The sequence below is a fragment of the Zalophus californianus genome, chromosome 6, assembly GCF_009762305.2.
Source record: "Zalophus californianus isolate mZalCal1 chromosome 6, mZalCal1.pri.v2, whole genome shotgun sequence".
Lineage (NCBI taxonomy): Eukaryota > Metazoa > Chordata > Mammalia > Carnivora > Otariidae > Zalophus > Zalophus californianus.
Window position 1 is genome coordinate 45,674,459 of NC_045600.1, and position 16,052 is coordinate 45,690,510.

Sequence of the window (16,052 nt, forward strand, 5' to 3'; positions counted from 1 at the left end):
GTTCAAAATTAAATGAAAGAAAAGAGTTTTTAAAGTATCCCCCAGAGTGGTTTCCTGCAAAAAATTTTCTATACTCTGGAGTGGCAAATACAAGCAGCGCATTTCTTTCCCCTTGAAATAGATTTCATTGCTATCCCAGAGTCCTTCTTTAGGTCTGTGTCGAAACATCACCACCCCCAGCAAATCCGCCCTGTTTCTAGGTTTGCCAGTCCTTTTCTTGCCGCTTGCAGTGACTACCACTTCTATAAAAACAGTGTCCCCTGCAACTTTCCTTCCCATTCTTCCACACTCCATGCGCCTTGATTTCTACCTCCTTAGTAGCTTTACCAGTATGTTCCATTTTTGGCAATCCCTGGGACAAAGAATTCTGCTCACCTGGTATTTGACAGGAATAATTCATTACATTTCATCTTGCTGGCCTCATATGGTGGTTTTAAGTGCATTTTTAGCCACCCATACACATTCACACTCACACAAACTGTATTTTTTCCTATCACCCAACATCTCTTTCTCTCAAACCCAGTGGGTATATTTTGTATTAACCTTTTAGAAATATAAAAGCACAGCTTAGGTAGGCTCAGAGAAAAAGCTGAAGTCAACCTGTGGATTACCCAGCCCAAGGGCTGCATTTGACGGCAGATCTGTGAGGTATCATTTGGTCTAAATCTAAGACCAGTGCTTGGTACCTTATTTGGATATTGCTGCTTTCAGTGCTTGGGCTGTTCTTCCAAACACTGGAGTTCTCGGCTACTTTTCAGCATGATGTCAGTACCACAAGTATTGCATTGTCTTCGAGGTTCTAGTGGGGGATTTCAGATAAGATTCCACATCTGAATATACTGAAAAACATTATGTAGAAGTAAACATTTAAGAAATGCACTTGAAAGCCAATCACTTGATAAACAGGAAAAAAAAAATCCGTTCCAGCAATTGGAGTCTGACTCTCCTTTCATCTTCAAAACAAGCGCCAGCTTGAAATACTCAAAAAGAAGGCCGAAGGGACCAGCTGCACCCAACCTGATCTAATTATTCCTCCAATGGTACTTAACAGAGGGTCACTGCCCTCCCGGGCGCTATACTGCTCAAACATAAACTGCTGATTTTCTAAAGATAGGAAAGTCTCTTGTCATGCTAGAACTAAGCTATTTCAAATGTTGAGAACTGGGGCTGTTATTTACAATATTAACTGTCGCTAAATGTAGGGAACATTCAAGAAGTGCGCAGTAGTCAGCGCAGTAGGCACTGTGGTGGGAGGTTGTTCAGAAAGTACTCACTGGAAAGTGAGAAAAGAACTAGAATGTGGAAACTGAGTGTTAAAAGGGTTTCTGAGACATGACAGTTAGCCTCGACAAATTTGTCTGAAGGAAGGGGAATATTCAGAAAGGACATGGGTATTTTTGGTTCTATAGAGTCATATTTGAGAAGCAGGAGTTATTCGGAACTTACTGGAACACTTGCAAAGGTCATTAAGGTACAATGCTCATTCCTGGCTCCATTTTAAATCTCTGTCCTTCCCTTTCCTGCCTTCCCCTGCCCCTAATTTTGTGCCATTTATAATGTATGCTATCTCATAGCCTATGCATCCTTATACATTGCCACAAATCTTTTTGAGATAAGATGTGGAAATAACAAACACATAAAATTTAAAAGCCAGGATTTCCCTAGTAATGAGATTTCTTCCTGACCTACTGTTTCTTTGACATTTGTATTGATTGGGTACCAGCGTGTTTTCCATTTTCTTTGTTTCAAGCTATTTGTAAATTTGTGGGCAATGCAAAGAATTTAAGTCCCTGCTCTCAAGAACTCATGTTTTATTTGGGGGATATTAAGAAACTTTGACAAAAGGAAACCCCTGAAAATCCTGCCATGGAGTCCAGCAGCTTCTCCATCAGCTGTGTCCATCATTGTGAATGTGATGGCATGCATAGAGAAATTGAGATGCTGGATGAAATTTAAGGTGGTGACAGAAGAGGCCTGAATGCAAAGCTTTGGAGTTTGTAGAAAATGAAGAAGGAAAAAAATCTCCCATGATCTCAACACCAGGACAGCTTATCATTTTAGAGTACTTCCTTCCAGTCTTTTTTCTCTGAATATTTGAGGATAAGCTTGTGATGTTACAGCCACATGTACAGTTTTGAACAGCTTTTTACCCTAACAAGCAATTCCCTATTTTATTAAGATCGTTTTCCTATATATTTTCAGCACCATAATTTACACAAATATTCCCTCCCCTCTGGACATTCATACTGCTTCCAAGAGAACTATCTGGAACCTCCATGAGTAGAAATAATTGGAGAGTGGAGAGACGACAGACTTGAGGCATCAGTTTCTCCATGATGACTAGCTGAAAATACTGTAGTGGTTTTCCCTATTTTTTGTGCCAGACCTCTGGCATCTGAATTTCGCTGCTTTCCTTTCACTCTTTTACGGGTCCCACCCCTTTCTTGAGGCCTCTAACCTCGTTTCCCAACTGCGTTGATGAACTAAGGTTTATTTGCCCAGTTAGGTTCCTTTTCAAAGTAATTGACACAGTTCAAGAACACTGAGACTTTAAAAACTGGGGTCTTTTATGGGACCTGAGATATCTGAGTCTTTCTGACCCAAACTTTTTGAGTCATGTGTTTGCCAGCGAGGCAGGTTCCCTGGCTAGCTGTTTCTGAATTGAGTGCAACAGTAAATGGGTGAAGTGAAAATGAGGTGGGAAGCAGGAGGACCATTTCTATCACTAGTCAGTCTGAACAGGTAGAGTTCTTTAGTTCTTCTCGGTACCTGTTGGCACCATTCCAGAACTATTAAAATTCTTTCAAGGTGTGGCTGAGGGTGGGGTAGAGGATGTTTAGCCATCTGAAAGCCTTAGTAGACTGTTAGTTCTAAGTTGCATATAAAAATACACAAAGAACTGGAGCGGCTGAAGAAACAGTTTCTGAGTAAAACTCATTGCACTGCATTCCCCCCCGCCCCGCCCCAAACAAGAGCATCGTAGGGTGTATTTGACCTGCTTCTGGTTGAGAGCTTCCGAACGGGTTAAGAGCGCAAGCAAACTCTTGGGAGCCCAGTAGGAGTTGCTGGTTGTGCCGGACATTGCTTACAAAGCAATTTTTGTGGTTCGCCTCCCCCTGGGTTTTTTCATTCTTTTGTGGGATGTTCATGGAGCTGCCCTGGGCATTTACTTTCTAAAGTTTTTACGTCCCAAACCCCTCTCTCCAGCTCCCGCAGTGTGGCACCTCTTCCCGCCCCGAGACTCTGGACTTGCTCCAGGCGTGGGGAGGGGGCGGGGGACTTTGTTCCCTGAAAACGACCTTGCCCTGGGAATTTCCTGTGGCCGTTTCTCACGGACAAGCCCCCTTCTCCCGCTGGAAGCACAGACACCCGCGACGCGCTCCGGCAAAGTCGAAGACACGAGCACAAAACGCAGCGCCCCGCGGCCCACCCACGCCCCCGCGGGAGGCCGCCCGCGCTCCCCCCTAGCTCCCCTCGCTCCCCCTCCTCAGGTCCCGCCGCCGAAAGCCCGGATGTTGGATTCAATCCCTACGCCCGGTCCTTCATTTCCATAAAAGGGCAGCGGCTCGGCGGGGCTGAGATTGCTGCGCAGCGGGCGCCCCCCGCCTCCCCCCAACAGCTCCCACCCCTGCCGCGCGCGCCGCCCCGCCCCCAGCCCGGGAGTGCGCGCGGCCCCCAGCCCGCAGCGCGGCCACGGGGGGACAGTGAGGGACGTGGGTGAGGCGGCCCGACCCGCTCCGGGCGGCTCGGCGGGGCGGAGGAGGAGGGAGCAGGCGCGCCCTGCCAGAGCCGGACTCCGACTGAGGGGGCGGGGAGAGAGGGGTGGAGCGCTGGGAGAGAGGCGAAGGGGCCGCGACGACAGGACTCCATTAGTCGCTCCAGCCGGGAGGCAGCGCTTCGCCGGCTGAGGAGGGGGACCGGACGCAGGCGCCCCACGAGCCGCCGCCCCCGCGCCTGTTGCGGCGCGAATCCCTAGCCGCGAGCGCGAGGAGCCTGCGGTGAGGGGCCGGGATCCCGGCTGGGACCTGAGGGGGAGCGCGGGCGGAGAGGAGGAATGTGAAGCCCGCGGGCGGCGTCTTCCCGGGCCGGGGTGCGGTCTGCAGGCCGGCAGGTGAAGCCCGCCGCGGTCCGCTAGGCGAGGGCCGCTAGGCTGGGGCCGCGCGGGGCGGACGGGCGGCGCCGTGTTCGCCGAGGGCTGCCGCAGGCAGGGGAGTGCTGGGCGGCCGCCGGGAAGGGCGCGGGGAGCAGAATCCCGCACCGCCGCTGCTCTCCCGAGTTCGTGCGGAAACCCTCGGGTCCTCCACCTTCTCCCGCTCCGCGGTCGACTCTGCGAATACGGTGGGATTTGCCTTCCTTTGGGGGAGTGACGCTTACGAGAGCCATTTCCTCCGTGCTCGCAGGAAGGAGCCATGGCTCTGGACGGGATAAGGATGCCAGATGGCTGCTACGCGGATGGGACGTGGGAACTGAGTGTTCATGTGACGGACCTGAACCGCGATGTCACCCTAAGAGTGACCGGGGAGGTGCACATTGGAGGGGTGATGCTCAAGTTGGTGGAAAAACTTGGTGAGTAGCATCTCAGCCCTCCAGCCGCGTCTAGATAACGACCTCCAGACAGGCGGCGGCTGAGGCCGGGACGTGGGGGGGGTGGGGGCGGGGGCGCCTTGCGGCTGGGGGAGGGGTGGGTTTTGGAAATCTTGCTTGGCATCCCGCAAATACTTTTCAAAATTGTAAGATCTTTCAGTACTTAAGCAAAAAGACTTTCTCATCTTTGTATCTTGTTTTGCGTTGATAGTTTGAAATTTTCTTAATGTGGTGATTCCAGCCTCCCAATTAATAAAAATTGCGTAGTTACTGGCGAGAACGCCTTATTTCTTTACATTCAGCGATTTCACGTTAGAAGAAATGAGAAAAGCGCGTTTATTTGGAGAGGGGGGGAAATTACAGGGCTTGTGGTTATCACTTATCTTCAGTGTACCTGAATGTCGGTGACATCTGGTATTGAGGATGATGCAAAAATTTTTTAAAGTATAAATTGCACCGGAAAAGATGCAACTTCTGGCGCCAATATGAAGGTTCTTTAGCTGTGCTACTACGTGATGGAGTGTATTAAAATGTTCCAGTCATCCACTCTTAACGAGGGGTGGGGCAGTGTTTGACTATCTAGTAGTCTGTGCTTTAAATAAGCTATTTCGAGTGTTCAATTGTATATTAAGCTCATGAAAGAATTTTGTGCTAAAAAACAGGCATAATTAAACTAAATCGAGATTCATCGTATTCGCTTGGGTACAAATATATACTGCGTTGATTTAAAACTGACTTAATTTTAAATAATAGGGTATCCAACAATACGGACTGTAAGAAAATTATGTAGTATGTATTTTGGTTGTGATGCATTAAATAGTTTTCAGTTTTAAGAAATAACTAAAATGATTCTGTAGATGATTTTATCCCAGAAATGCTCAGAGGTGTGTCTTCCTGAGCTTAACATGCCTTTTTTATGTCATGCAGTTCTGGTAAGGTGATGTGTGGCACTGCCTTTTTTTTTTTTTTTTTTTTTTTTGTCTTTTTGAAACAGCATTCATTCTTGAAGCCAGTCTGGAAAAGTAGAGAAGTGTTTGTTTATCAGGAAATGTGTTTCTTAACCAAGGGATTGTTGTATACCTACCATATAAATCTATGGAACTAGTACCCCGATGGTATTTGCAAAATAAGGCAGAATTCATTTAGGTGGATCTTTGTATCTCTGCAGGAAGTTTAATTATTGAAGGACCAAAAAGAAGGCCCTTACAAGGTAGACTCTTCCTTAGGGCTGTGCATTGTTTGGCTCTCTAAGACTTGGCCCAGGAAAGCAAGCCCCCCTGGGTAGTCCTTTGAAAATGAGATTTTGCTGTATTGTTTAATCCAATTAACTGATGGTTAACATTGTTCTTACCTGATATGACTACATCAATCACTGTAAAATATCTGTGAATTTTTTTGTCCAGCATTAGTGTGGGATCATTTAAGGAAAAAATAACATAATTTTTAGTGTTTCCTTTGTTTTCAGAGGAAATAAGCATTTGCATCACAAGTTGCTTATATATGATAAATGGACCTTATTAATACACTGGTTTCAATAAGAGATATTTCTTATTGTGAAAAAGGAGCTGGTGAAGATGACTGAGACAATTTAATAGTTTCTTGAAAGCCAGTCTTTATCTAATGAATAAGTAATGGCTTCTATATTTATATTGCATTGATTAGAACTGTTTATTACAGAATCACAGACATAAATAGAAATGTAGAGAATAAACTATTTGCAGACAGACCTGATGTTAATTTTAAGTGACTGTAATCTGAATCTTTTAATGTTGATACATTTTTAATTTTTTTATGCGGTGAAAAGAAGCCCAACAAACTGGGCATGTGGAAACCTTGCATTTTTCTTGAACTGAACCAGTACTGATCTCTTATATTTTGACTTCCAAATAGAAAGTGCTTTTCATCATTATTCTGACTTCTCTGTTTGGTGCATGTAGAGCTAAATGATTTTTTGCTTTTGGTTTTAGGATTAGATACTTTGAATGGTAAGCTCATTTCTTATCTATTGATAAGTGAAAAGAGGAGAAATTCAGTAGGTTAGCGCTTAAAGTTTACAAACCTGGTTAGTCAAATTAGAAAGGAACTTTACAGTTCTTGAAAGGTGCCTAAAACTGCAGTGGCCTGCCCTTTTGAAACACTGAGTTGTGTCACTGAAGGTATTAAAGGGTGGACTGGGTGGCTACTTGTCAGCAACAACAGTAGATCCAAGCAGCTTGCAGGATCTAGATGATTAGAGGTGGAGATAGCAGTGGGTCTTGTGTCTTGGGATTGCAGAGCAGGAATGGACAATTGGCAGAACCTGGCTACTGTGGCCTTGGGACAGTTATGGTACTTTGGGAACAGAAGGTATCACAGCTTTGACCAATGTCTTCAGACTCCAAATGCCTCTCTGGTACCTTGTTCAGATCAGAATCTACGAAAACCAAAAGCATTAAGTTTTAAGGCTTTCTTGCTATGTAATCAGTGATAACAATTATTTCCTGTGGATTGATAGATTCTCTGGTGCCTCCTCCCTTCAAGATTGTATTAAAATTTTGTATGTGGGGCACTTGGCTGGCTCAGTCTGAAGAGTGTGTGATTCTTGGTCTCAAGGTCATCAGTTCAGAGTTCCACATTGGGTGTAGAGATTACTTAAATATTTAAAAAATAAATAGAATTTTGTATGTATGTACATATATGGAATTTTTTGAGAAGAGGCTTTTTAGCTTTCGTTAGATTCTGTGATTAAAAAAAAAAAAGTTATGACACAACCCCTGGGTTTGACCCCTGAAGGTCAGCCTTACCCTGAAGGTATAGTGGTCACCTCAGACATAGGCACTTTAAAGATTTTTTTTTTTTTTTTTTTTTATTTGAGAGAGCGAGAATGAGAGATAGAGCACATGAGAGGGGGGAGGGTCGGAGGGAGAAGCAGACTCCCCGCTGAGCGGGGAGCCTGATGCGGGACTCGATCCCGGGACTCCAGGATCATGACCTGAGCCGAAGGCAGTCGCTTAACCGACTGAGCCACCCAGGCGCCCCCAGACATAGGCACTTTAATTAAGCAAGCTAAAGAATTTTATAAAGAACTTTTGTAAAGAACTTTTGTACTTCAGTTAAGGTCATTAAATCATGATTCTTTGATTCATGAGTTTGATTCAAAGATCTGAAAGGCCTCCTTTAAATCTAAGTGTAAAATTCATCTGTCATTCTGCACTAACCTTTTAAAAAAATAGAGTGTATGCTATGAAGAAGTGGGTTTTAGGGAATTATATCCTGATGTCACAGAAAACTTTCTGCGTCTGTGACTTAGTTTAGGCTGGTATTAGACAAATTATCTCAAGATTGGTGCCCTCAATGTTTATACCTCATTCTAAAAATGAAAAATTGTTATTTTGGCCATTTTAAAAAATCCAGGTTGAAAGCTTGAAATCGAACTTGAAAAACTTACTAGTTTTTGTTAAAAAATTTTTTCAAACCTGTATAGTGTTTTTTATTTTATTTTTTTAGTGTTTTTTTATTTCAAAGAGTTAATATGTAAAACATAAGGGTTAAAGATTATAAAAATAAGACATCAGAGAATAAATTTATAAACTAATTGTATTCAAAAATTTTTTAAGGAAGAAGCCCAATTTTATGGGATTCCCTTATGTTCTGGAGATCAAGAAATATTTTTTTTTAAAGATTTTATTTATTTGAGAGAGAGAGAATGAGAGAGAGCACGAGAGGGAAGAGGGTTAGAGGGAGAAGCAGACTCCCCGCCGAGCAGGGAGCCCGATGCGGGACTCGATCCTGGGACTCCAGGATCATGACCTGAGCTGAAGGCAGTCGCTTAACCAACTCAGGCGCCCAGGAGATCAAGAAATATTTTTTTTAAACAGACATTTTTTATTCTTTTTTTTTTTTTTAAAGATTTTATTTATTTATTTGAGAGAGAGAGAATGAGAGAGAGAGAGCACGAGAGGGAAGAGGGTCAGAGGGAGAAGCAGACTCCCTGCTGAGCAGGGAGCCCGATGCGGGACTCGATCCCGGGACTCCAGGATCATGACCTGAGCCGAAGGCAGTCGCTTAACCAACTGAGCCACCCAGGCACCCGGAGATCAAGAAATATTAAAACTGGTCTTCTGGGGGCGCCTAGGTGGCTCAGTCGCTAAGCGTCCGCCTTCAGCTCGGGTCATGGTCCCAGGGTCCTAGGATTGATCCCACATCAGACTCCCTGGCTCGGCAGGAAGCCTGCTCCTCCCTCTCCCACTCCCCCCTGTTTGTGTTCCCTCTCTCACTGTGTCTCTGTCAAATAAATAAAAATCTTTAAAAAACAAAACAAAAAACAAAACAAAAAAAACTGTTCTTCTACTCACTAGTATTCAGAACTTAGTATCGAGGATTCTAAATGCCAGAGATGCTTTGTTTCACTGCGTTTTGCGCTTTATAAGTGTCTTTTCTGAACTTTTTTTCTTAACTTCTCTGTACAATTAAATATTACCTTTCTGTAGAAATTCATATTAGTTAGAGGATAAGGAATTTATTGTTACATGGAACTCACTGGAGTCTCCAGCCAGCAGCTCTATGAGCTTGGAGGGAGGAATAGACTGATTTCTGAGTTTCTTTTCACTCTTACTCTATGAGTAGGAAGAACATAGAAGTTGGGCTAGATCAGGTTAAATAATAGTCCAGAGAAAAAAGTACAGATTGGGGAATTCCGGAGTAACTAAAAAGAAAGGTATGGAGTTGATGTAGAAAGTTTAAGGAATGTTTCTGAATATAGCCTTTATAAAGAAGTCCTTGAAGTGTGTTATGTTCTTGCTGTAAATAATGAAATAGAGTACATTTATGTTGGAATTGCATGTTCAGATGGAGTTAGGTTGTGAGGTTGGCACTCATGACAAAGTAGATTTTAGTGAAAATAACCCCTAAAAATACCTTAAAATGTTCATGAATTGTATTATTCATTCCATCTCCCAGAAGTGCAGAATAGCTAGTTTTTCCTTCAGAAACTTTAAAAATAAATTTCTTTAGTTGAGCACCAGATGAAGAGGTTGGCTTGCATTAGGGGATTTGTTGCACAAAAATACTTTAAATTCTAGAACGAAGCTTGGCAATATGAACACAGGGAGAAAAGCATGTGTAACTGGACAGCTCCCTTCTCCTACTTGTGCTTAGTGCTCCTTGGGGAAGGCATGTTTATCTCGTGAAATGGTGTCTGTGCTATTGAAATCCTGTTTTTTTCCCTGAAGGCTTATGGTTGAATTCGTGGAAATATCTACATGGTGCAGATTCACAGCACTTGCTTTGAAATATATCAAAATTATAAAAACATTTTTTTTAAGTCTTTTAGAATGGGATGGGAGAAAAATTCAGCGGTAAAATCATATATATTAAAATGGGTTGAATTTAGTTAAGTATGTACTGTCTGATAGCAGATTTATTCTGTTTAGAATACTATTAATGATCCATAAGAAATGGCATTGGAATTTTATCTGCTCTTAGCAAATATTAACCTTCTTAAAAATAGGGGACAGTATGTAAATTATATTAAATTCTCATAGTACTAAAAAAGTACAAGCTATTCCTTGGATATATTATGTGTGACTTGCTGTCATGTTTTGTACCCTATATATTTTTTTTTTATTGCAACTAGCATTAAATAAGTTAGGCACTAATACAGGCACTAAAAAGAATATCTTTTTTAAATTCAATTTCTTCTCTTTTTTTTTTTTTTTTTAGATTTTTAAAATTTATTCATTTGAAAGCACAAGCAAGGAGAGTGGCAGGCAGAGGGAGAGGGAGAAACAGGCTCCCTGCTTAGCAGGGAGCCCAATGTGGGGCTTGATCCCAGTACCCTGGGATCACGACCTGACCCGAAGGCAGATGCTTAACTTACTGAGCCATCCAGGCACCTCTTTTTTTTTTTTTTTTTAATTTTATTTATATATTTGTCAGAGAGAGAATGCACGTGCACACACAAGCAGGGGGAGTGGCAGGCAGAGGGAGAAGCAGGCTCCCCACTGAGCCAGGAGCCTGATGTGGGACTCCATCCCAGGACACTGGAATCATGACCTGAGCTGAAGGCAGACACTTAACCGACAGAGCCACCCAGGTGTCCCTTTTATTCAGTTTCTTAACAAAAGATCTCGTTGGAGCTGTCTAATAGCTATTGAAGAAAATTGAAAGAAAATTAATGTTTTTTATCTTCAACTCTGTTTTTTGCAATTTCAGTATTATAAATTCAGTAATAAAGGTAATCATGAGGGACGCCTGGGTGGTTCAGTTGGTTAAGTGTCTGCCTTCAGATCATGATCCCAGGGTCCTCTAATCGAGCCCCACATCAGGCTCCCTGCTTAGCGGGAGCCTGCTTCTCCCACTGCCCCTCCCCCTGCTCATGCTTTTTCTCTCTCTCCCTCAAATAAATAAAATTAAAAAAAAAAAAAGTAACTGTGAGCACTGCGTAATCTTTTTTCTTTTTTTTTTAAAGATTTTATTTATTTATTTGAGAGAGAGAGAATGAGAGATAGCACGAGAGGGAAGAGGGTCAGAGGGAGAAGCAGACTCCCCGCCGAGCAGGGAGCCCGATGCAGGACTCGATCCCGGGACTCCAGGATCATGACCTGAGCCGAAGGCAGTGGCTTAACCAACTGAGCCACCCAGGCGCCCTGAGCACTGCGTAATCTTCACCTAGGTCACCAGTTAGCATTTTGCCATTTGATTTCCCTATATACACATACATTTTTTTGAACCACTTTCAGTAAGTTGCAGACATCATAACCCTTCATCCCTGAATACTTAAAATATGTATTACCTAAGAACAAGAATTTTCTCTTATATATTACATTACAGTTATCAAATTCAGGAAATTAAACATTGATTCGATAGTACTGTCTAATATGCATGTGTTCAAATTTGCCACCTGTTCAAGTAATGGCCGTTGGTTTTTTTCCATCTAGGATTCCATTCCATATTTAGTTGTCGCTAAACTGTTCTATACACAGTCTCCTTTAATATACACAATGGCTACCAAGTATTGCTAATATTTTTAGACATTGTTAGGTATAGCTTTCCCATAATGTCGTCTGTCTTCAGACTAGTAGTAGATGCTAATGGATACACAGAATAATGTGAAACAGCATTCTGGCCCTGACACTTAACTGGCTTCTATGATCTTTGGACGACTAATCTAACCTTCTGAGTGGGTTTTGACATCTACAAAATGGAAATTAAGAACAACAACAACACACTTTCTCATAGGTCTTGGTGAGAATTAAAAGAGATAATAATGTGTGAAAATGCATTTATAAACTCTTCATGCTGTACAAATGAGAGTGGCTGTTTCTCAGTGGCAGTGAGAATCCCTGTGCATACTGAACTGAGGGGAAAAACTGCTTTTAAAAGGAGTTAAAATGTAATCTAAACTATTTAACTTGAATAGGTTCCAGCTTTGAAGGTAGAGAATTGTACTCAGAGGAGTTTAGTTTGGGACTGCTTTGTGTTCTCACCCCCCAAACAACAAGAAAAAGCTATCATTCCACCCTTCTTCTCACTTCCAAACACACACCTACCTCTTTAAAATAATAAAAGCTATTTAACTGCTGTTTTCACGGGATTTCTGAAGTCGAATGGACCAATAAGTGGATGATGGTACTACAGAGATTTGAAAAATTTATAACCACGAAGGCTTCAGTAGTAAATTCTTTTTATAAGAGTGATCTTTTTTCCAATTTTAACAAAGGAATGATATAAAATTGTTTCTTGGCACATGAAAACATTGAGCCCATTTAGAAACTAATGAAAGTGGTTTCAGAAAAAAGTTAACGTATGCAGTATTTTTATTTAAATAATTATTTTACTGAAATAAAAATTAATGCCATGGTATGATACAAAATGGTATATATGCCCAGTGTGAGTTAAATGAATATTGTAAAGGAATATTTTAAAATAATTTTTTAATTGAGATGTGATGTTCTATATTTGGATTTATGGTTACAAATTCATATCCATTATAATTCATTGCAACAAATTACTTGCATAATTGTATTTTTGATCAGTTTTTTCTTAATACCTAGCTTATTAAGATAAAATTTATAATTCATTAACATTCATCCTTCTTGGTAAAATATGCTGAGTTTTAACAAATGTATATCATCATGTTAAACTACCATAATTAAGGGCTGTCTGGGTGGCTCAGCTGTTTAAGCATTTGCCTTTGGCTCAGGTCATGGTCCCAGGGTCCTGGGATTGAGCCCCACATCAGGCTCCCTGCTCAGAGGAGAGTCTGCTTCTCCCTCTCCCTCTGCTGCTGCTCCTGCTGCTCCCCCTGCTTGTGCGCTCTCTCTGTCACATAAATAAATAAAATCTTAAAAAAAAATAAGATACAGAATTTATCTAGCACTCCGAGAAGTTTGCTTGTGATCCTTTATAAATCAGCCCATCCCCTTAACCCCAGCTCCTGAAAAACAGTGGTAGTTTGCCTTTACTTCCTATAAATAGAACCATAGAGCATATAGCTTTGAGTCTGGTTTCTTTCACTTAGCACAATGTATTTTACTTAGAAAAAAATTTTTTTAGCATAATACATTTAGATTTATCTATCGTGAGTGTAAAAGTAGTTTTTTTTTTATTGCTGTGTAGCCATTGTATGGATGTGTACCAAGTTTATCCATTCACCAGTTGAAGGGCGTTTGTTTCTAGCTTGAAGAGATTATGAATAGGGCTGCTGTAAACATTTGCATGAACATACATTTTCATTTCTTTTGGATAACTGCTGAGGGGTGGGATTCCTGGATAGTATTCTAAGTGTATGCTAAAATTTATAAGAAACTGTCACCTTTTCCAAAGTGGCCACATTATTTTGCAGTATTGTATGAGAACTGAAAAAAAAAAAAAGAGTTCTAGTTGCTCTGGGTCCTTCCCCAACATTGGTATTGTCAGGTCTTTTTGTTTATATTTTTGTTTAATTTTAGTCTAATAAGTATGTAAGGGTATCTCATTATGATTTTAAATCACATTTTCTTACTGACTAATGATGGGGAGCTTTTCACATGTGTCTATGCCATCTGTATATCCTTTTAGTGAAATGTCTTCATCTTTTGCCTGTTTCTTTTCTTTCTTTCCCGCCACCACCTTTTTTGCCTTTTTTTTTTTAATTGTGTTGTTTTCTTACTGAGTTTTGGGTATTCTTTATATATATTTTAGGTATAAGTCCTTTATCAGATATGTGTTTTGCAGTACTTCCTTCCAGTCTATGGCTTGTCATTTCATTTTTTTAACACAGTATATTTCAAAGAGCAGAAGTTCTTAATTTTGATGAAGCCCATTTTATCAATTTTTTTCTTCTCTGGATTGAGCTTTTTAAGATTGTCATATGTAAGAAATCTGCCTAATCTGAGATGTCCGATGAAAACCAATTTGTTTTTAATCTACTAGAAAACTTAGATTTTTAGAACTTCAGTCATAAATATTGAGTATAGTGAAGCATCTTTTTTTTTTAAGATTTTATTTATTTATTTGACGGAGAGACACAGCGAGAGAGGGAACACAAGCAGGGGGAGTGGGAGAGGGAGAAGTAGGCTTCCCACTAATGCGGGGCTCGATTTGGTATCGTGACCTGAGCCGAAGGCAGACGCTTAACGACTGAGCCACTCAGGCGCCCCTATCGTGAGGCATCTTTGAATAATCAAAGAAAACTTTCAGGGTTTATTTTGTTTTTGAAGATTTTATTTATTCGAGAGAGAGAGAAAGCGAGAGAGCATGAGCAGGGAGGAGAGGGAGAAGCAGTCCCTCACTGAGCAGGGAGCCTGATACAGGGCCCATCCCAGGACCCGAGGATCGTGACCTGAGCCAAAGGCAGACACTTAACCGACTGAGCCACCCAGGCACCCCAGGTTTTAGGGTTTAATGTTATAGGAATGTTACAGAAAGAATTAGGTCTGGCTTCTAATCCTGGCCCTACCACTCAATAGCTGTGTGTTGCTTTTTTTTTTAAGTCAAAGTGATCAGTGTTCAGAATCTCAATTTCCTTATACAGTACAGATAAACACAGGATAAGTTTTTATTTAAATTTGTTTCCTTCTCTTTGTAATTTTATTAGAGTTCTTTGACCATTTTTTTTCAAATGTGGTAACTTTTCCCAAACTAGATGATAACAGCATTCTAAGACAGTCCTGTTGTGGATGGTCTACTTTCCTTCCTTGAGACTATTTATTCATAGTGACTCTCCTAGAGTGACCTGGTAAAATGTTTTGAAAACTATATCTTCTGGTATTTTCTCTCCATTTCAATAATTCTTCTAAGTGAATTAGTATAAATAAAAGAAAAGCAGCAAATGATTAAAATGTGAGGTTTACATTTGGATTTTCTTTCATGATTCATGGTTTTTTTCTTTTTTTCCATGATTCATGTTTTTGAACTTGATTATCTGCTATCTAGTTATATAAGGACCAGCCACCCTCAGTATTTCCTTGGACAACCCGTATATAATTTTCATTGTTAGGAAGCTGATAACCTCCAATTCAGAGGAGGTGAAATCTGCTTTAGAATCTGTAGTGAATCCTTTCTCAGATATTTGTCTTATTTTTATATTATTCTGTAACTAAAAACCGTATCAGGTTTTTTAAAGACTGTAATTTCAAAGCATTAGTGTAATGATTTAGGTATCTTAATGGAACACTCAGGATTGTGAATAAAACACCAATAAAGTGCCAGCATTATTGATGATAGATGAAGATGTCTATTGGATAATAGACACCCAGCTTAATATTCCTTAAATGTAGTTCCTGAATTTCCTAACTTTTGAAATTAAAAATAACTTGGAAAAAAAACAAATGATTGCTGTTACCAATTTACAGTTTCATGCAAGATGTTGAATTCTGTTGCTGCGATAGAATGCTCTTGTTGGGGAGAATAACTGGGGTCGGGGACAGCCTGTTGGTGTGACAGTCCTGACTTTACCATATTCTAGCTGTACAGCCTTGTGCTGGGTGACCTACCTGTGTTTCTGGTTGCACAGCTATAAAATAGGGATAATAATAGTAACTTTATCATAGGATTATTAAAGGATTAAGTTATTTAATAAATATGAAGTGTTTTCAGAATAGCCTTTGTAAATGTGATGATGATGATTGTAGTCCAGACTATTTTAGTGGTGTGTAAATTTTTCCCTTTTACTGAACTGGAGAAATAATGCTATTTTATAAAAGATCAAGAAAGTATCTTTTATAAAGGTTAGCCAAATATTACTAATTTATTCTCTACCATATTAGTTATGTATTTTAACTTTATTGTGCCACCTTGCATCACTATAGGTAATATTATAAAGAAGATGACAAGAATGTATTAGAAGCAGTAGATTTTATGTTCTAATATTTATAAAATTATAGATAAACTGTGCTGCAGTGAAGGTATTTCCAATAAGTTTATATTCTGGTTTAGGCAAATGCCTTCTTTAAAAGGTAAAGTTTGTTAGTGTTTAAGAACTTAGTCTAAGACATGGCTACTTATGA

The 16,052-nt window shown here is 40.6% G+C and overlaps 1 protein-coding gene across 4 annotated transcripts in view; it reads left to right on the plus strand.

The window, feature by feature from the left end:
• The first annotated feature begins 3,652 nt into the window (after positions 1 to 3,652).
• FERMT2 (fermitin family member 2) overlaps positions 3,653 to 16,052 on the plus strand; it is a 93,832-nt gene continuing 81,432 nt past the window's right edge. For 2 of the 4 annotated variants that reach the window (XM_027570454.2, XM_027570453.2), the window contains exons 1-2: positions 3,656 to 3,998; positions 4,401 to 4,566. In XM_027570454.2, coding sequence (XP_027426255.1) covers positions 4,410 to 4,566 — 157 coding nt within the window. In that variant the 5' untranslated portion in view covers positions 3,656 to 3,998; positions 4,401 to 4,409. Of the gene's footprint in view, positions 3,999 to 4,400; positions 4,567 to 16,052 lie in introns of all 4 variants that reach the window. The other 2 variants (XM_027570452.2, XM_027570455.2) reach the window with 2 other exon arrangements.